Source organism: Podarcis cretensis (genome assembly GCF_951804945.1).
Source record: "Podarcis cretensis genome assembly, chromosome: 2".
NCBI lineage: Eukaryota > Metazoa > Chordata > Lepidosauria > Squamata > Lacertidae > Podarcis > Podarcis cretensis.
Window position 1 is genome coordinate 106574510 of NC_137171.1, and position 19999 is coordinate 106594508.

Below are 19999 nucleotides of genomic sequence, written 5' to 3' on the forward strand. Positions count from 1 at the left end.
TTATTGCCCTGCTGGGCAGGAGTATAAGAACAGTTAGAGAATGGGCAAAGGTTAGCCACACCTGTTTTAAATACCAGCTATGTTTGGGGCAGGAATGGAGACCCTTAAAGCCATAATTCTGAAACTATAGTTTGAGGAATGTATTAAAGGCATTGTCTTCTGACCTGTTCATCTGGGTAGAAGCAGCAAGTGGAATGTGACTTTAGCAGAGAAATAATGTGTGGCACAGCACAGGCTGGGGTGGGCTTCTAAAAATAAAAAGTTATGTCTGGATGTACCTATGTAGAGGCCCAGCAGCACACAGTTGGAAGGCTATATACTCTAATCCACGACTGCCAAAAGAAAAGACACTGAACCCTGCCAAATAGCTGTAATTGCACAAGGAAGAAGTTGGAAGAGGCCTTCTTGCCTCTTTGTTTTATTGTAAAAAAAGAAATACAGAGACAGAGACACAGGACCCCTCTCCAGAGCCTTGTTCAGCTGACACTTCTGGAATAGGCTGATGCGTTTTACCTTCAGCCCCTTGGTCAAAGCGGCTGATAATGCGAAGGGGGAGCAGCAGGCAGCTCCACCCCTCCGGCAAAATGGCACTTCTGTGAAGGGAGCAGTTCATGATCATGGCAGCAAAGGTCAGGCACCACAGGGCAAAAATGAGGCTCAGGAAAAGCGCAAGGGACTTTCATCAGAAAAGGCGTTTTTCATACCTAGGCAAGAGAAGGAAAAGAAAGCTGAAGTTGCGCACTGTTCACCGGAAGTAGCAAATTATTGCTCTCTTTTACCAAATGGAATTAGATAGGGGTCTCCTGCTTAATTCCACTCCCTCAGGAGCCGTTTTAAAGTAAAGAAGTGGGCGGCAGTCTTGGCCCTTGTCCTCGACTCTGCATTCACAATGTCAGCTCAAACCCAATGATTTTAAAATTTATTTTCTGCTCGGAACTAATTCCTGCCATGGGCTCCAATCCAGAGCAGAAGCATACTCCAGATTTAGACCCTGCCGCAAAAGAAAGAACCCTACTGTTTTAACTACCATACATTTGCATGGTTGCAGCATAACCGTAGGCTTGCTTCAGTGCAATGAACCTTGACTGTATCTTCACACGGTCTCCACCTCCAATTACGTACTGGTATTGGGTGTAAGAAGAACACCCTCAAGACCTGTCAACCACTTACAGTGGTACTTGGTTTGCAACCGTTTTGGATTACAACCACATCAAACTCAGAAGTGCGTGTCCCTTTTTTTGGACTACACCCTTTTTAAAAATTTTTTTTATTACAAACCCCCCTCCCCCCTTTTGGAGGCCCCATTGGTGAAAGTGCACCTTGGGTTGCAACCTGTTTTGGTTTACAACTGGACCTCCGGAACGTACTATGGTTGTAAACCAAGGTACCACTGTATAGTGCCGTTAAGAAGTACAGCGGTACCTTGGTTCTCAAACTTAATCCATTCTGGGAGTCTCTTCTGACTCCCAAAACTGTTCGAAAACCAAGGCACGGCTTCTGATTGGCTGCAGGAGCTTCCTGCGCTCAAGCGAAAGCCACGTCAGACGTTCAGCTTCCGAAAAGCGTTTGCAAACCGGAACACTTACTTCCAGGTTTGCAGTGTCCAGGAGCCGATTTGTTCGACAACTAAGCCGTTCAAGAACCAAGGTACCACTATACACAATTCTAAAAAATCCAAATATAACAAGGGCCTAGCCTCAACAGGAAAGGGACTATTTATGGCCTCTCTGATCAGTTCAGGGTGTTTTCTAACAAACGCAGCCCTTGATCTTTTCTGCTTTGATATTTGCCCATAGATGCAAACATAGCCGTGTGCTAGTCCTGCTTCAGAAGGTATTAAGAAGCAGCAGAATTGAAAGTAATTGCTGGGTTAGTTCCTTCTTGGAAGTGTCTAAAGCACCTCAGACATTTCCCTGCACTCAGGATCCTTTGGGATCCTAATTGGTTCTGGCCACAGGCTGCTTTCAGCCTGGCAGCCAGGAGACACACTTTTCTTTTCTTTTCTTTTCTAATTTCCCTGTTTGCTAAGTGCTCTGCTTACTCAAGATGGATCAGTTGCACAGAAAAACTTACGAATGGAGGCCATGAATCCCTCCTTCTACTTGGGCAGATGCTGTCCTCTTTTCAAATTTCAGCTCTCCAGAATACATCATGGCCCTGGCGATAAAAAGTCAAGAGAAGGGTGACAGAGTGTTCCTGTTTCCCTACTAAGAGCCGCATTCTTGCAACAATACAGGATGGGAACCATGGTGTGGGGCTGACCAACCCACGTGGGCCAATCATGGAAGTGAGGGGCAGGCATGGTCTGCCTGATAGATTGTATGTGGCTTGGTCACATGCCTTCAGCATACATTATCCCAAAGTATACAAGATTTGCTGGGGGGGGGGGGTGGCGGCGCAGAAAGCTCTCACCTCACTTGCGTTAGACTCTTTGCTCCGATATCCTGGCAGGAGTGCTGGATGCCAGCAATCAGGTACGGCATGAACTTGTGAATGGAGCCCTTGTCTTGCACAGCGCCAGAGACCCCCTGTGCCACTTTAATTTTATCTGTCTCACTGAGAATCACAAAGAACAAGAAAAGGCTTGTGAGAAACGCAGAACTGGGCTTGCAAGCTTTTTCCAGAGATGGCAGGAAATAAATGTTTATGGTGAAAACAAGGAAGGGTGCACTGCAAGTCCTCTGCCTAAGTCACCAGATGCCTGCCCCAGATAGGAAAATCTGGGCTTGCTTCTGAAACGCCATCGAAGCAAGAGTCTGAAAAACCTCCAGTGGGAGAAAATTCCATGGAGGTGAAGCGGCAGCGGCGAATGTCGGTTTTATTATCTTCCGCAATCTGCATGCATTATTTTGCTTATGCAACCCAGCCTGGTACCATTCAAGCAGTCCCTCTGTTAAGGATACACATCTCCTACCTGAAGTATCTATTCTGGCTGCCCAGGTTCTTGTCCATGGCATCAAGTGACCCCATGCCCCGGTACTTCTTCAGCCTGATCCCATCGGAAAAGAAATACTCCCCAGGGGCTTCGGTTGTGGCGGCCAGGAGCGAGCCCATCATCACTAAAGCCAACGAAGAAAGCAAGAGCAAGTGGTGTGACGTTCTAGGGAAAGCAAAGCAATGGGGAACTGGGCTTGCACTTCCAGTCTGCTCTAGAGGGGTTGGGGTGTAAACTTTGATGCTGGCTAGGTAAAACATTCATGTGATCTAGCCCCTTCGTGTGTGTCAGTGTGTGGTTTTGGGCAGAGCTGGGATCCAACAGAACAACCTCCACTTCCTTTATGTACTTAAGGAGATGCTACATTCACCACAAGCCAACCTGGCCCCGATCCAGCCTCCCACTAGCTCCCAAGGGTTTGTGTGCCACCAGTCTGGAATGGGGCTTCCTTCACCAAGGAAAGCCCACTCTGAGCAATGTTGAAATACTGCTGCTGCCTAGGACACATCTGCATGGCAGCTACCTGTGCTATTTAGAGTATTACAGCTCTAAACTGAAACTGCTTGTGTGGCTGCCGACGCCTGCTCTATTGCAATTTTTGAAACCTTTCTACAGCTTTATCAGGCAGGGCTGGGAACCTGTGGCCCTCCAGATATTTCTGGCAGCCTAATCCCAGCCCATCCGGCTTGGCCAACGGTCAGGGATGACAGCAGGTGTAATCCTGCAGCATATGGAGGGCAACGCATTCCTTAAGGCAGCCCTTCTCAACCTTGGGTCTCCAGATGTTGTTGAACTACAACTCCCATCACCCCTAGCTAGCAAGGCCAGAGCTCAGGGATGATGGGACTTGTAGTCCAACAATATCTGGGGACCCAAGGTTGAGAAACACTGCCGTAAGGCATTACAATCACTGGAGGAAACTTTTAAGTGTCGCACAAGCCTCTCTCACAGTGGAAATGTTTTTTTATTTTTATTTCATTTATCACCTGCCCTTCGCTCTATCATCCCGGGCGGATCTTATACGGGCATTCACACACCTCCAAGCACCGGGAAATCTTGCCCAACCTGGTTTCCCAGAAGTACACACAGGTTTAACACCAGTATTCCCCACAGCAGTGCATTAATGCAACACAACTTATAGCTGTTTCACCTGCTCTACCTAGTAACCACTTGCCCCATGCAGGACAGATGTGTCTGGTACAGCACATCTGGAGGCAGTGGCAGAGTTCCCTGGTGCACAACAAAGCGTTGCAAGCTCTCAGTGAAATCCAAGTCGACCGCCATTGCCATCTCACCTGTGGAAGCGCCAAGCGCCAGAGCCTTGGCGATGTGCCCAACAGTCTGGATGCCGCCATCCGCAATCACCGGCACGCCAAACCTCCGGGCGTACTCAGACACTTTGTAGACTGCTGTGGCCTGAGGCCTTCCACATGCCAGGACTAAATCCAGAGAGACAGAAAAAGAAGAAGCAGAAGAACAATCAGAGTCTGGTCTGAGGCAGGCCCTTTGACGGAATCCCCATCTTCAGCACGCAAAGTTTTAGAAAGGCACATGGCTTCTTTCAGCTACTGCCTTTAAGTATGAGGCAGAGTAAACAAGTCAGCCTGCAGGGGAAGCACCCTCCAGATCTTCATCCCAGAATGCAACTAAAATTGAGATGTGAAGGCACAGAGTGGGGGGAACCCTGATGTAACTAACATATGGAGCATGTGTGTGCTGCTCCAATGGCCAGGGAAGGCTTCTGGAACAGCCCGCAGGCTGATAGCCCATAGAGCAGATAAAAATCCATGCAGTCTTGAGTCCCACTGACTTTGCTTGCATGTGGCATCCAACCGGAATACTAGAAACATTTGGAATATAACAAAAGCCCTGTTTATGCTTGGTGGAGGGGACATGAGGGCTCACATGGGAGTTATTACCAAGCCAGCTATCTCCTGGCACACAGGACGGCTGTGTATAGGCCTCACTGTTTCCATCTAAAGCACAAGATGGTACAGGAAGTGAACATTCCTCAAATGAAGGATTCCTGCAGAACACACCCCATGTGTCAATAGCTCTTCTGTGCTCAATTTCGTCAATTTGTCCCGGATTTGCTAGCTGTTTCCACCCACGTGCCGCTTGGGATGTGCATTCTGGAAGCGATGCATACCGCACAGCCAAGGACATGCAAAAACTCTTGCCAGAAGTGTACCACCCTTTCTTCCAAAGAGGGCTTCCTTTCCCCCACACTTCACACAAATAACTGGGAGGATTTTCTCTGCCACGATTAGAATAGTGTACCAGATGAGATTGTGACCATGCAAGATTAGTCAAAGAGTGCAAACTTCCCGTTGAATGCAGGGTTTCAGGGTTGCTATCTGCACCACCAGAGCTAACTCAGCGCTTCACCAAGAAACCGAGCCAGACACAAGCCACTTTTTGCACCAGCTCATCTGTCGTTTCATCCATTCCCCTTCACTTTCTAGGGCTCAGTACAGGCAGCCCGGAAAGGGAATCTCGTCCATTCTAGGAAATGCGAGTTTCAAATTCACTGAAATCAACTGCATTGAACTGGAACTCAAATCAATCATGAAATGGGCTGCCAAAAAGATGAAACAGTGTTAGTGCTAAAGAGGTGGTCTCGCTTTTGCTGAGGCTGCCTAATGTTGAGAGCAGCGTTTCCGTGTTATGACCGACAAGCCAATGAAGCAGTTTGTTCCATACATACATAAACACCCACCCTATACTTTGGTTGTAGGAACCAGGTCATGTGCGTAACCGACCTTTGCAACAATGGTGTACAGAACTGTACACTGAGACCAGCCCTTTATGAATTAACATGTTGGCACCAGGGAGCAAGACACAGTCCTACAACCTAGTGCCTTGCACAGGTGTTGACTTCCAAAGCAGGGTTTGAAGTTTGCCATAATAATTTGGTACGGTAACGTCGCTGCCATTCAGAGTTCCACAGAATAAGAGATAAATCAAAAGACGGGCAAGCCTGGTTTTTTATTAGACAAACTCATCATTGTCGTAAAGCAGGGGTGGGCAACGTTTTTGAAGTCGAGGACCATAATCCCTGGGATGAGGAGTTCCAGGACCACATACTGGTTGCAATCAGGCCTAAAGCAGATGCAAACACCCCTTTTCTCGCTCTCCCTTTGAAGCCTGCCACCTTGCATAAGAGAGTTACCTGGGAATATATGCTCACAAACTCTTACTGCACTTAAGAGCCATAACAGATTAAAATGAGATTGTTGGGTTCTTGGGTCATCACAAACCAGCTGGTAACCCTGTTAGATAGCTGGTTATATTATCTTAAGGCTGCACCTTTCCTAGCCCGTTGGTTGTCTATTATTATTAGAATTTATATACCGTCCTATGCCCAGAGGTCTCACTGATCTACACTGAGCAGTTTTCCAGAGTCTCAGGAAAAGGTTCTTCCTAGCTCAGCTTCTCAAGATCCTTTAATACAGAGATATAAAGATTGCAACTGGAACCTACAATATGAAGGTTCTGCTACTGCAACTAGCGACTTCATTGTATAGCTATTGCTCCGTATCCTGAACTCTGACAGTTATAATAATGCAAAAGCAATTGCGGATTTGAGGAATGCTCTCCCGGGGTGGGGGTTGCTTGTCTGGAGCCTTCAATACATCCTTGGGCACCAGGTGAAAATGTTTCTCTTCAACCAGGCCATTGGCCGATTAACATTCTATGACCTTGTAAATGTGTTTGTGGGAGGGTGTGTGTATGTGTGTTATTGGTCTGTTTCTGTTTCATTATGTACTTTGTGTTCTCATTTTGTATTTTTATGTTGTGAACCGTCCCTGTTATCTTCAGATGGAAGGGTGGTAAACAAATTCAATAAATAAATAAAATTAACCAATTGTCACTTTCTGGACATGTGAAGTGGACACAAACGTTTAAACCGTAACAAAAAAAATGGTGGCTTTATGGTGCTACAAGTCTCTCTGCCGCCTTCACGTTTGTCAAAGTATCCAACTTGGAAGCAGGTTAATATTACACCATGCATGTATCAGACATTTGTTGCCATATTGACCTTAAAGAGATAAGAGGTCCAGAGTGGGCAATGCTGAATTTTTACTGGACTAACCTGCCCAGAGCCCTGATTGCAACTGTGTCAAAAACCTCAAAGAGACATGTCAGGGATATAAAGTCCATAACTGTGTTGACTACCACAGCTGGGATCCAAAAAAAGTACACATGCACATGGAAAAGAAACCTGAAAATGCACGTGGGAAGCTGTGCTTGCTGTCTGTCAGGTAAGCAGAGATTATAGTTCTTGGGCTGTTACAGAAATCTGGCACCAAATGCTTTTTCCCCAAATCAGGCCAATACCTGAAATGACTGTTTTTACTTTTAAAAACAGCAACTTTGACTTCATAACAGATATAGCTCTCTAAAAGAGAATGAGCTAGTTCTGTATGGGACAAGAGAAGGACCTAAGTCCTCTCATGGCAACCAATTACAAGGAAAAATGAGCATATCTTCCCTATCGAATGCCTAGCAAATGGCTACTGGTATTCCCTGTGACAAGCAAACAGGAGAGCAGCCGGTGTTCTGGGGGAAAGGCTATTCCCACTTCCCACGGAGAATCTCCATGCCCAAAAAGGAAACTCTCATTCATCTGTGTAGAACGGTAGCTAAAGCCCTTTTCCACGTGGCTACTTTGGGGGCACTTTAAAGCTGCGTAGACAAGCCCGTAGGTAGGTAAAAACAACTACCATGGACTAAGGATGGGGAACATACAGGACAGGGACTGTGGTTTTCAAATGCTTAAGAATCTGCCTAGAAATGATCACCTAATTTACTCACAATAAAGGCTTAGAATTACCTAAAGTAGGCTGAAATTGAGCATCATTAAAAAGGTTTCCTATCCATTATCCATGCTGCAATATGGATACGGTCATCAGTGCAAGACAAAATCCTTCCATCATTATAAAGGAAAACACTCAGGCAAGCTAAGGCTACCCTGCATGAAACTGGGATCTTCCTAGTAAATGTAAACAATCCCCGCCAACCGTGCTGGTAACAGCAGTCAATCTAATTAACCCCCTGAAAATTACAATTTACCTATTTTGTATATGTGGTTGGAATTTAGTTAATTTAACTTGTAGAATCACAGCTGCTGCTGCCACACGTGCCGTTAATTATGGCACCTTTGCCCACCAAGAGAAAGGAAGCAGTCAAGGTAATTTTTTTAAAAAAAATCCATACAGTCCTGGATTTAAGAAGAGAGAAAGAACTCCAGCTAGTACCATTAAGGGCAACTTTGAAACCCTGCTTTAGGAAAGGCTCAGAATCAAGAGAGTGTCTCAGCTTTAACAACCAGTATCCAAAGCCACAAAACCCCAAGTGCGTCTACAACTAGATTATTCTCAAAACAAGCAGAGGGGCGGGGCAATGGGCAGCCAATCAAAGCCTTGCTCCAAGGCACAAAATTAAGGGGTGAGGGGAAGGGGGCAATGACTTACTATAGGTGCCAGTGACTGTGGAAGGGCATTTGGGGCTGTGGGACTTTAGGTCTGGAGGGATCTTTGGAGCAGCTGAACAAGACAAAAACACATACAGTTTAGAGGTAAGAGGAAAGCAGCTCAGGAACCAGGAGGACGCCCTGAAGAGCTGACACAATGCCAGCATGCTGGCACTGTGCAGTCGGGCTGCGCTCCATTAGTACAGAATTGGCCCTGGCCAGGCAGCCCAGCACATCTCTCCTCTCTGTTCCATTGCTGACTTTATACACAATTAATCTGCTGCATGCTCAGAGTCACAACTCCTCTGTCCTGGTTGCTCACAGGGACAGCCTCTGTACTACTGGCATGGCAAAAGGGCAGAAGCCCACCTCAGTATCGGAAGGACTCAATGGACCAGATACAATTCCCCTCCTTTCCAGGCACTGGGCTAGTGCTTCCAGAGGGCTACGATTAGGTTCTTTAAACAAGGCACTGGGGAAGAGAATGTGTTAATGATCTGCAGCGGGAACTGAATACCTTCTTGCGTGATGCAGATGGAACCGCTGCCCATGCCGACCCTCAGGGCATCGGCCCCGGCGTCAATCAAGTTCTTCGCCTGAGCCGCCGTCACCACTAGGAAAAGGAGGAAAATATTATGAAATGGGGGAAGGGAGGGGGAAGAGATAGAAAACCGGTCTCCGTCACCCTGCGCTTGCGACAGTGACGTTTTCCCTTCCAAAGAGATAGGACCGGCTTTGCACAGAGGAAGCCACTGCAATCTCAGCTGAAAAGGGCAGGCTCGGATTCCAGTTCTTGCTGGCTGGCCGTCCTTCAGCCATCTCACCAATGTGATGGTGTTAACAAGAGAAGGGAACAACCTGTACAACCAAAGTGCCTTCTTTTGTTAATTCAGAGAAGGAGGTTAGGGAATGCCAGATGTTTGACCTCTGGTTACACCAGAGGTTTTGTCTGGTGTGAAAAGTGTGTCTTGCTGAATTCCATGTTTTTATTTGTGGCATTCTAGCAAGCTTAGGATTTGGAGGTGCCGATGGTTGCACTCATGACTTTAAACCAGAGCCAAAAGTGAATGGGGAATCCCCTTTTTTTCTGTCTCTCTATCACTGCCAGCCCGTGGGCTGTTGGAGAAAGCCCATCATCTCTCCTCTGCCAGCCTCCAGCCAGCTAGTGGGGGTTTTTTGGGGGGAGGGGAGCCAAAAAGCTAGAAACGTCTGCAGATTTATTTACAAGTCTGTTTTACAAACCAAAGAACACGACCACGTTTTAAAGTTTATATTAGCAAACATCTTGTTACCGTTGCCTCCAATGACCTGCAGCTCAGGGTATTTCTCCTTGATGTATTTGATCATGTTGATTTGGAAGATGGAATTCCCCTGAGAAGAATCCTGGGATTAAAAAGAAGAGGAATGAGGTCTAGAAGCTTGCTTTTCATCAGAGTAAAAGGTAAAGGTAAAGGTACCCCTGCCCGTACGGGCCAGTCGTGTCCGACTCTAGGGTTGTGCGCCCATCTCACTTAAGAGGCCGGGGGTCAGCGCTGTCCGGAGACACCTCCGGGTCACATGGCCAGCGTGACGAAGCTGCTCTGGCGAGCCGGCACCAGCGCAGCACACGGAAACGCAGTTTACCTTCCCGCCGGAGTGGTCCCTATTTATCTACTTGCACTTAGGGGTGCTTTCGAACTGCTAGGTGGGCAGGATCTCCAGACAAGACCCCCTCTGCACACAATCAATGAAATCAGCTCCACAGAGAAAAATCCAGATTGCACTAAAAAAGGCATCACCCCTACTGCATACTATTAAAACTCGCTTACCACCCCTAGGACTCACCAGAACAACAACATCCACACCAGCTTGCACTAGTAAGTCAAGACGGTATTTGTCATCTTCATGGGTCCCAATGGCAGCCCCACAGAGCAGCTGCTTCTTGGCATCTTTTGACGCAAGCGGGTAGTCCCGATTCTTCTTCAGGTCTGTGCGTGCAATTATGGCCACCAACTCCCCCTTCTCGTTAACGATGGGCAGTTTTCCTGGAATGCCAAAAGTTATCTCTGAGTTGCAATTTTAACTCTTCCCAAAGGTTTTTCATCTGCTTTTGTTTTTCATTCTATTTGATTTTTCAGCGGCAAAAATAACGATCAAAGTAAACTGGAGCAATAGATAAATACAAAACCTGAAGTCCACAAGCCCATTAGTCAGTCTGCGTTGTCAGGCACCTATTCACAAAATATTCAAATTGACCAAAATACAGAGAAAGAAAAGGGAAGATGCTGCCCCTTATTGAGAATCCAAGCCGGAAGAGGTCATGACTTGAACAAGTCCACTGTAGAATAAGGGTTTAAGCCTGGAAGCTGCAGCTCTGTACAACTAAGTACACTGATGTTTTGATTTCCCCCCACAAGAGGCATGACAATTCTTTGAACCTTTGATCTTCTCCACTCAAAGCAAACTGGGCTTAGCTCAAGGTACTTGGAGACACCTCTGGGTCACATTATAAGCCTTTGCTCAAGACGCTGGTAAAATTCATGCCCTAGGAGTGGAAAGTAATTGTGCCATTACCATTGGCACATCAAATTATGAGGTTAAAACATGGGATGAGCCACATGTTCACTGATTTAGCATAGTATGCACGGAATACCACACATCTATTCCCACTGACCTTTCTTACTCCTCTGCAAGATTTCATTAGCTTCTTTTAACGTAACTCCTGCAGGTGCTACAACGAGGTCTTCCCGGTTGGTCATGATCTAGGGAAAACCAAAGAGCAAAGTAAAGACTCTGTCCTCTGCGCCTGGGCCAAACTGAGCCGTTCTGAGTAGCAGAAGAACAAATGTTCAGATGGGGTCTCAAGGAACGAAGAGAGCTGCAGGAGAGTCTCAAACAGCAGCAGAATTTTTATTTTGTTCACAGTTAAAGGAAGGTTGACAGCATTTTGATCACACTAGACAAAAATTGCTAGAGGGAGAAGGGCAGTGGTACAGTGGTGCCTTGCGTTCCGTAAGTCTCTTCGTCTAGCGGTTTTTTCGTCTTGCGAGGCAAGCCCATTGACGGATTAGCGGATTAGCGCTATTAGCGCCTTAGAAAAAGGGGGGGGGGAAGTCGGAAAAACTCGCAAGACATTTCGTCTTGCGAAGCAAGCCCATAGGGAAATTCGTTTTGCGAAGCGCCTCCAAAACGGAACACCCTTTCATCTAGCGGGTTTTTTTGTCTTACAAGGCACTCGTCTTGCGGGGCACCACTGTACTTGAGAACATCATAGTGCAGGTCAGAAATATTATTTATTATTGTTTAAATCATTTGTATGCCGTGCAGTAACAGTATTCTCTGGGCAGCTCACAACAAGAAAGCATTTAAATACGGTAACAACCAACCACCTAAAAGCAACGTAATGTCAGTGGCAGCAAATAAAAATGTGTTGTTGTTTTTTTACCAACCAGTTTTACTGCTATGTTATTAAAGCTTGCCCTGGTATTATAGTGGCAGTGTGTTTTTATGCTGTGCCCTGCCTTGTTGTATTTTTCATGAAAGTGTGGTTTATAAATATTTAAATAAAGTAAATCACACAATCCTCCAACTGTAGTCTGAAAACACTACAACCCACAAACATTTGCAACCTCAGTGGCTCATGTACCCTACATTTAAAGTATGAGCGGTTGAGCTATCTGCCATTAAGACTCAACAATTATTTTCTAGGCTTAATTGTATTTGTGATCCCAAGTCAAGTCCAGTCCTCAAATTACTTCCTATCAACTTCCACACATGACTCTTCCAGAGTAAGAAATCTGAGAAGAGTGGCCTTAAAGTGTCTCACCCAGACAGGAGCAACAGAAAACAAAAGCTTCCAGCCATGCTCAGCATCTCTTCCTGAAGTTCACATCTCTCCAGAGCTCTTTTCAAAGCATGTCACTTGCGACTCCCACTTGAGGGTAATCAGAGATGATTTAAGGCCGCTCTTGGGCAGCGTGCATCCTGCTGGTTGTGTCAGCACAGCCTAAAGATAGCGCAGGAGAGCAGAACGGGCTCCAAGGCACTGCGGAACGTTGCACTGCTGAAATCCGATGCCCAGCTATACAGTGGTTACACTAATGCTAGCTCCAGAAGGTTTTCATTATGCAATGCAAGGGGAAATGAGCCAGGTGAACAGAAAAAGTTGCAAAAAAACCCAACCTGTGCTATGCTCTAGTGCTCCAAGACATTAAACATAATTCCTTTGGCCGATGCAAAAACAATAATGCTAGAGGTCCACACAATGCCCCAGCACAAGTTCTAGCCCTGCTTAGTGATCCTAGAAGAAATAACCCCACTGACCTCGCTGAGAGGCAGGTCATGCTCTTCTTCCTTCAAAAAGTCAATGTCTCGGGATGAAATAATCCCCACGAGTCGGCTGCCCATCTTCCCATTATCTGTTATAGGGATGCCGCAGAACCCATGGCGGGCTTTCGCTTCGAAAACATCTCGCACGCGATCTTTGGGGCTCAGCACCACTGGGTCCGTGATAAATCCTTGTTCGTATTTCTGGAGCAACACACGAATTCAGAAGGAGAATTTTGAGCCGCATACAAAATAGTTACATAAAGATATGAAGTGGGGGAAGCAGATGTCTGCGGAGCCAGACAGGACTCTCCTGGGGAATGGCCATCAGTAACTGTAGCATTGTAGAGCGTGGCTTTCAAACATGATTAGGGGCTCATCCAGACAGCTGCAAGTACAGAAATAAAGAATAAGACAGGTAGCCTGCTATGCCCAGTTCATCCGAATTACAGGGATCCAGGAGACCAAAGCATCTTGCCTGAATGTACTGAGGGCGTCAACAGCTACTATGGGTTCATGCCAAAACACCAGTCAGAACTTTCTGTATACCTTAAATGCAACAGGACCATCTTTTAAGAGTCCAGCAGCCAAGATTCTTAGTGAACAAACAGCACACATTTCAAAGCATGGCTACAAAGTGAACTCTGTTCCACATCAATCACCATGAAAATCGGCGCAAATGCAACTATTAACATAATTAGAACCAAGGGAGGTGACGGGGACTTGTACACAAGAGGGGAGAGGGCACCTAATCATACAGTCATACGTTTGTGGTAAAGGCACAGGTGAGTAAACTATGTCTACAGCAGAATACCACCTCACAAAGCAGTGCTGGGCAATATCCAAACCTGTTATCAAACCCCTCTCCCCAGGGACATTTGTATACACAGAAGATGGTTTTACCTTAACTTTCCGTACTTCGTTGGCCTGGAATTCTGGGGTACAATTATGATGAATGAATCCAATTCCACCTGTGAGCTGAGAAGATATAGAAAGAAGTTTAAGTTGGAACAGAAATAATACAGTGGTACCTTGGTTTAAGAATAGCTTAGTTTACGAACAACTTGGATTAAGAACGCTGCAAACCCAGAAGTAGGTGTTTTGGTTTGTGAACTTTGCCTTGGAAGCAGAACATATTCCGCTTCCTGTTGAGTGTGTTCCATTTGTAAATTGAGTCCTCCGCTGCTATGGGAAAGCAGGCCTTGGTTTAAGAACGGACTTCCGGAACGGATTAAGTTTGTAAACCAAGGTACAGTGGTGCCTCGCAAGACGAAAATAATCCGTTCCGCGAGTCTCTTCGTCTAGCGGTTTTTTCGTCTTGCGAAGCATCCCTATTAGCGGATTAGCGCTATTAGCGGCTTAGCGGCTATTAGCGGCTTAGAAAAAGGGGGGGGAGGGGAAAAACTTGCAAGACGTTTTCGTCTTGCTAAGCAAGCCCATAGGGAAATTCGTCTTGCGAAGCGCCTCGAAAAACGGAAAACCCTTTCGTCTACCGGGTTTTTCGTCTTGCGAGGCATTCGTCTTGCGGGGCACCACTGTACCACTGTACTTCTTTGCTGCCTTTGACCAAGGGCAGAGAGAAGGTTAGCAGGAATGGCTCAGAAGCCGAACTGCTGTTGTTGTGCAGAATAAGGCTCTGCATTTAAAACAAAAACAAAACCCCCAGCTAAGAACTGATATACTAATAATTTTAAATACTGTAGGGAAAAAGCATAAAAGCAGAATTGGAAGGGACTACTACTTTTCTGGCTAATATTGAAAAAAATGATTACAGACACGGCCATATGTTTTTAACAGTACAATGAATGGCCATATGTTTTTAACAGTACAATGCCATGCATGTTTAATAAGAATTAAGCCTTACTGTGTTGAACAGGCCTCACTCCCTAAGCATGTGTGTTTAGGACTGCAGACAAAATGATCTGAGGAAAAATGTTCTTGATATCCCATAGGGATTTACCAAGATACCAAGAAGTATTTTTCACACACACACACCCCACACTCTAAACTAAGGTAAGCTCTCTCTCCCTTCTGCCCTGGTTTCTTACCGCCATTGCAATGGCCATGCAGGCCTCTGTTACAGTGTCCATAGGGGAGGATACCAAGGGAGTCTTCAGGGTTATCTTCTTGGTCAGAGCAGAAGTCAGGTCCTTAAAAGAAAGAGAATTTGGCTGAAACAGCAGGCGGCTTTATTTGCGATCTTTTCAAGCACCATTGTCATCGCACCTTCACACACTTAGTGACCCACCAGAACTAAAACTGCAGAAGTAACACTGCAGATTCCAAAACGCCCAGTTAGTACTATAAAAAAAGACAGACAGAAAGGAATCTCCTACAGCACAGAAAGCACATGCTTCTTGACATTCATTTTATATATTATACAAACTTTAGTCTCATACTCACCACTTGGTCTGCAGTAAAGTCTATGTAACCAGGGAGTATAAGGAAATCGCTGAATAACAAAGGAAAGAAGAAAAAAATGTTATTTTTGGAAGCCTAATACAGAACTTTTAACAAGTAAATGGCTTTATAATGTAATTTGTGGTTCGCCGCAGCACGTTGCTGAGACAAATAATGACTGTACCTGTGTGGGGTTTTCAACTAAGTTCTATTCAGAGCAAACCCACTGAAATTAATGGAACTAACTTAGTCATGATCATTAGTTTCAGCGGGTCTACTATTGAGAAAAGTTCAGTTGAATACCACCTGGGGAACCTCCTGAAGTTCTGTGATTGGAACCCCCAACAAAATTTCCTCCTTTAAGAAACAGTGCCTACAAGGGGAAGATTTGGATCAGGAACATGGCTCAGGTAAGAGAAAGGGTTTAAAAAATGTAGGAAACATTTGGGCCTCCCAATGTTGATGAACTACATCTCCCATCACCCAATAACATTGACAATGCTTGCCAGGGCTGATGGGAGTTGTAGTTCAGCAACTGATCTGGAGAGCCAAAGGTCCTTTACCCCCCAAGGCAATTCCTCAAATCTCTCCCAAGCTACTTTTTAATTTGTAGGAGAAAATATACAGTCACAATTTTAGTGTTCATATGGTTTCCCTTCCACATCTAACAGCACTCTTGGGAGGTTAAGGGATTTGAATCAGGGCTTTGGTGCAGAGGGGAAACATCAGACTGCCATTGCTCCTGTACCCCAACCTCAGTGGCTTCATTTTTCAGAGGGAAATCAAGTGGAAAGTTCTAGTCATTCAACTTCACATAATACACACCTCTGGGATGGCTATGAGTGGGCAGAGGTAAAGTGGTTTGATTGCACCAATTGCCTTCTGCTTGAACTTACTGCTTCTCCCAACCAAGCCTATAACCTCGTTATGCACGGTTTGAGAGAGGGTCCTGTAGCTCAGCAAAATGTTTCTCATTCACTGCCAGGAACCACCTCGTTAACAGAATATTGGGTTGCCGTGATGGGCAAAATGTTTTGCTAGAGACCCTGGGAGAGCTACTAGCACAGAGAGTAAACAAGACTGAACCAGACAGACCAGAAGTCTGACAATGTAAGATACTTTCGCACGTGCAAAGATTCCTAAATCAAAGCAGGAATCTTCCACGGAGGTTTGAATCTTGGGCATCTCCTGAGTTTTAGAAGTTAGAACAACCCCCACCACATGCATGCCCAGCTGTATTTAGCCCCCAACCCCCCGAAAGTCTCCAAGAAAACAAAGTTGTGAAACTCCCGAGGAAAATGTTCTACAGGAAAAAGTTAGCTGATGTTTAACAGATGCCATGTCCCCAACTTGGAAACCTTCCAGGAGACCTGTGAAGACCTTCCTATTGCATTGACTACCTCTCTACCAGCAGCTATTAAGTCATGGAAATCTAAATGGAATTTACACATACCAGGGGTATCATACGGAAGTGCTGCTAGCACCAGTTGCCAGAAGCAACTGAAATTGATAATGCTGTTGCTCTCATGCCTTGTTTGTAAGCCCCCCAAAAGCTTACTGCTGTTGGAAACAGAATGCTGGATGAGATGGGACTCTTGGTCTGATCCTGAAACATGATCCTTATGTCCCGATGTTGGTGGACCCGATACACAGTTTAAAGGCATTGGTAAATATGTGCATTAGGTAAATGTAAAGGGACCCCTGACCATTAGGTCCAGCCGTGACCGACTCTGGGGTTGCGGCGCTCATCTCGCTTTACTGGCCGAGGGAGCTGTTGTACAGCTACCGGGTCATGTGGCCAGTATGACTAAGCTGCTTCTAGAGAACCAGAGCAGTGCATGGAAGCGCCGTTTACCTATTTATCGACTTGCACTTTGATGTGCTTTCGAACTGCTAGGTTGGCAGGAGCAGGAACTGAGCAACGGGAGCTCACCCCGTCACGGGGATTCGAACCGCCGACCTTCTGATCAGCAAGTCCTAGGCTCTGTGGTTTAACCCACAGCGCCACCCGCATCCCATGTGTGTGCATTAGCTTGTACTATTATATTTTTCCAGGAAGCAACCGACTTTCAGGAAATGGTAAGAGCCATAAGCTCAGTAGCAGAGCATCTGATTTGCACGCAGAAGGACTCTGGTTCAATCCCTAGCAAGGGCTGGGAGAGAGACCCTAGTTTGAAATGCTGGAGAACTGCTGCCAGTCAGTGTATACTGAGCTAGAAGGACCAGTGGTCTGATTTGGTATCAGGCAGCTTCCTTATGATCCCTAGCTTTGGTGAAGGGCTGTAGGCACAGCGGTAGAGCGTCCGCCTTGCATGCCAAATGTCCCAGATTCAATCCCTAGTGTCTCCCAAGTTAGGGAAAGACTCCTAACTGAAACCAGGAAGAGCCGCTGATAGTGTTGGCAATACTGGCCCAGATAGTACAAGGCAGAACCACCCACTTGCAGCACCTCCGTCTTGCCAAAATTCAGATTGAGTTTGTTTACCCTCATCCTTTATGGCATACTTCACTGGGTAGAAGGTGACTGCTCATGTTCTTCCTTTAAAAAAAAAAAGCTGCTTCTTCAACTGCAGAGTTTGTTTCCAAACAGAAATAATTTATTTATAGATTACTGTTCTCTAAAAGGGGAGGGCTGAGGGGTTGTGGCTGCTAAAAAGAGGGTCAGCTTTCTCGTGCAGGAATTATTTCCAAGTAAGTTTCTCAGAGGGTTCATATTGCACGTCTAGTTAGGGAGGAACTCGTGAAGGCTGTGTGCAACCACAGATCATCTGGCATCACGTGAGTCTCCACATGGATAGGAAGAGACTAAGCGGTGGAAGAGACAGAAAAATGGAAATAAAGACCTCCTCTCACCAAAAACTCACAGTATACAACTCTAACAAGATAGCAACTTTATACTGCCGATTCATGTTCTTAAGAGGTTGGATCAGGGGTACATTCTATGCTGCTCACGGCTTTCTTCTTACAGAAGGATTATGACTAAATGTGCTCAGACTTGTCATAAGGACCAGCAGGTGGTTTAGGAACATACACCGATACACAAGTGTAATCAGAGAAACTGTTACATGATATTCTGGCTCCATGGTCTCTCGCAAGGGCTGGGATCATCTGCGCAGTTACTAGATAAAAAACACAAAAGGTCTTGCTGGGTGCAGGATTCAACAGACCCTGAGGAGGACTGACTATTCTGTGGAATTATGTCAAAGGTGAAGTTTAAGAAAAGCAAGGGCCAAGGAGGGGAGCAAGAGGAGAGATCTGCTAAGCAGAAAGGATTCCTCAAACATGAGCTTTCAGGGAACATCTCGCACAGGAAGAGGGATACTTGGCAACAGTTCTACTTATACAGTACTAGCCAACAGACACATTCCTCTCACCCAATGAAGAACTGAGAAAGGTGATCTCATATAGAATCAAAGAACTGTAGAATCGGAAGGGACCATGAGGATCATCTAGCCCAACCCCCTGCAATGCAGGAATCCTTCATCCAACATGGGGCTTGGACCCACAACCCTGGGATTGAGAATCTCATGGTCTACCGACTGTGCTATCTGCACTACCACGCAAAAAGGAATCTACTCCACGAGATCTTTCTGGAAGTTCTAGAGCGGGGGAGAAACAAGGTCTGCATGTTCAGGCCGAGGATTTTGCCTCTCAGGACACTCTCTCTCTCTCTCTGAAGTTGCAGGCCGAGAGTCTCTGCTTCTCCATAGGGAGCAATGGGCAGAAGGACATTTGCCCCTACTACTGGAACTAGCCCACCCTCGGCTTCAAAATCGACAAAAGTGAGAGGGTAGGGAGGGGGGGGGATCCTAGGGGCTCGGCAAATCCTTTTTCAAAGACCCAGAGGAACCCCCTGGGGTGAAAGGTTAATTCGAGCATTCATGTTTTACTGTTTGATGTATTTTAATATTTTTTTCTGGAAGCCGCCCAGATTGGCTGGGGAAGCCCAACCAGATGGGCGGGGTATAAATAATAAATTAATAATAATAATAATAATAATAATTATTATTATTATTATTTGAGCACCCCCAGCCCCACTTTCTTTCACCCCGTGCCAAAGCCATCATTATAACCTTCACTTTCCTCGGGTTGTAATAGCATGTCGCGGGTGCAATACACAAACACACACCCCAAATTCCGCGTGCCCCCCAGCATTAAAAGAAAAAAAGAAGAACCTGTGGCAATTCCTCGAGGCGGGTGGAGGCGTAGCGCCGACCCCCCCCCACCCCCTTGCCACCCCGGCCCCACTGCCTTCCCAGGCGCCTCCTCACTTGTAGGTGAGCCCATCTCCGCAGTTGAGCATCTGCTGCGCCGTGAGCCCGTCGTCGGGCACGTAGCCGGTGCCGCCGCTGATCAGGTAATCGGCCATGGGCGGATAGGGGGGCGCGCGCGCGCGGGCCGCGTGTGCTTCTTCCCTCGCGGCCTCAGAAGCAGAAAGCGCGCGCGAGGCTCTGCCTCTTCTGCCACGCGCCCTCGCCGACAAGAGAGTCAAGCGTCGGCGCCGCCGGGTACAAGAGAGCGGAGCTCGAGGAAACCCCGCCCCCAGACGACGACGCGTCCTTGCGTCACGCCGCTCCGTCCGCGAGGCGTCAGCGCATGTTTCTCTTCCTCCCCGCCCCCACTCTGCCTTGTGGGGGGGAAAGCGGGCTACGGCGGCCGCGCGGGCTCATGCGCGGCAGGCTGGACGAGCTTCACCTCCCTCCTTCCTCTTACCCCTCCCCCTCCCCTCGCTTCTTGTCCCGAAGTAACGAGTTAAGAGCGGGAAAACCGAAGACGTTCCTTTTCCCACTTATTTTCTATGAGGTCATTTGGGCAGAACAACAGTTTCATTTAGTAGTCCCTTTTGTCTTTTTTTTTTTTTTTAAGAGCCACTCTTTTTAGCT

General features: G+C 46.5%; 1 protein-coding gene across 4 annotated transcripts; it reads right to left on the reverse strand.

Moving 5' to 3' along the window:
• Positions 1 to 386: 386 nt before the first annotated feature.
• IMPDH2 (inosine monophosphate dehydrogenase 2) lies at positions 387 to 19612 on the reverse strand. 4 transcript variants are annotated; one of them, XM_079963343.1, is made up of 16 exons: positions 19388 to 19612; positions 18182 to 18235; positions 15120 to 15168; positions 14765 to 14866; positions 13620 to 13694; positions 12714 to 12920; positions 11065 to 11152; positions 10236 to 10435; positions 9704 to 9794; positions 8929 to 9024; positions 8413 to 8484; positions 4231 to 4374; positions 2915 to 3059; positions 2413 to 2556; positions 2074 to 2157; positions 387 to 704 (listed from the first exon to the last, which is right to left on the reverse strand). In XM_079963343.1, exons 1-16 carry the CDS (start codon positions 19483 to 19485, stop codon positions 683 to 685), a joined length of 1671 nt encoding a protein of 556 aa, XP_079819469.1. In that variant the 5' UTR covers positions 19486 to 19612; the 3' UTR covers positions 387 to 682. The 4 variants fall into 4 exon arrangements, with proteins under 4 accessions (XP_079819469.1, XP_079819471.1, XP_079819470.1 ...); XM_079963345.1 differs by lacking the exon at positions 8413 to 8484; XM_079963344.1 differs by lacking the exon at positions 18182 to 18235 and having other exon boundaries at positions 19388 to 19611.
• Positions 19613 to 19999: the final 387 nt, after the last annotated feature.

Bases quoted from the DNA above. Each gene is read 5' to 3' on its own strand.
- IMPDH2 (XM_079963343.1), bottom strand. From the start codon at position 19,485: ATGGCCGATTACCTGATCAGCGGCGGCACCGGCTACGTGCCCGACGAC. The intron at 12,921-13,619 runs GTAAAACCATCT...GTGTTGCTCCAG, and splicing joins ACGAAGTACGGAAAGTTAAG to AAATACGAACAAGGATTTAT. The intron at 3,060-4,230 runs GTGAGATGGCAA...CGTTGGCTTTAG, and splicing joins GGCGCTTGGCGCTTCCACAG to TGATGATGGGCTCGCTCCTG.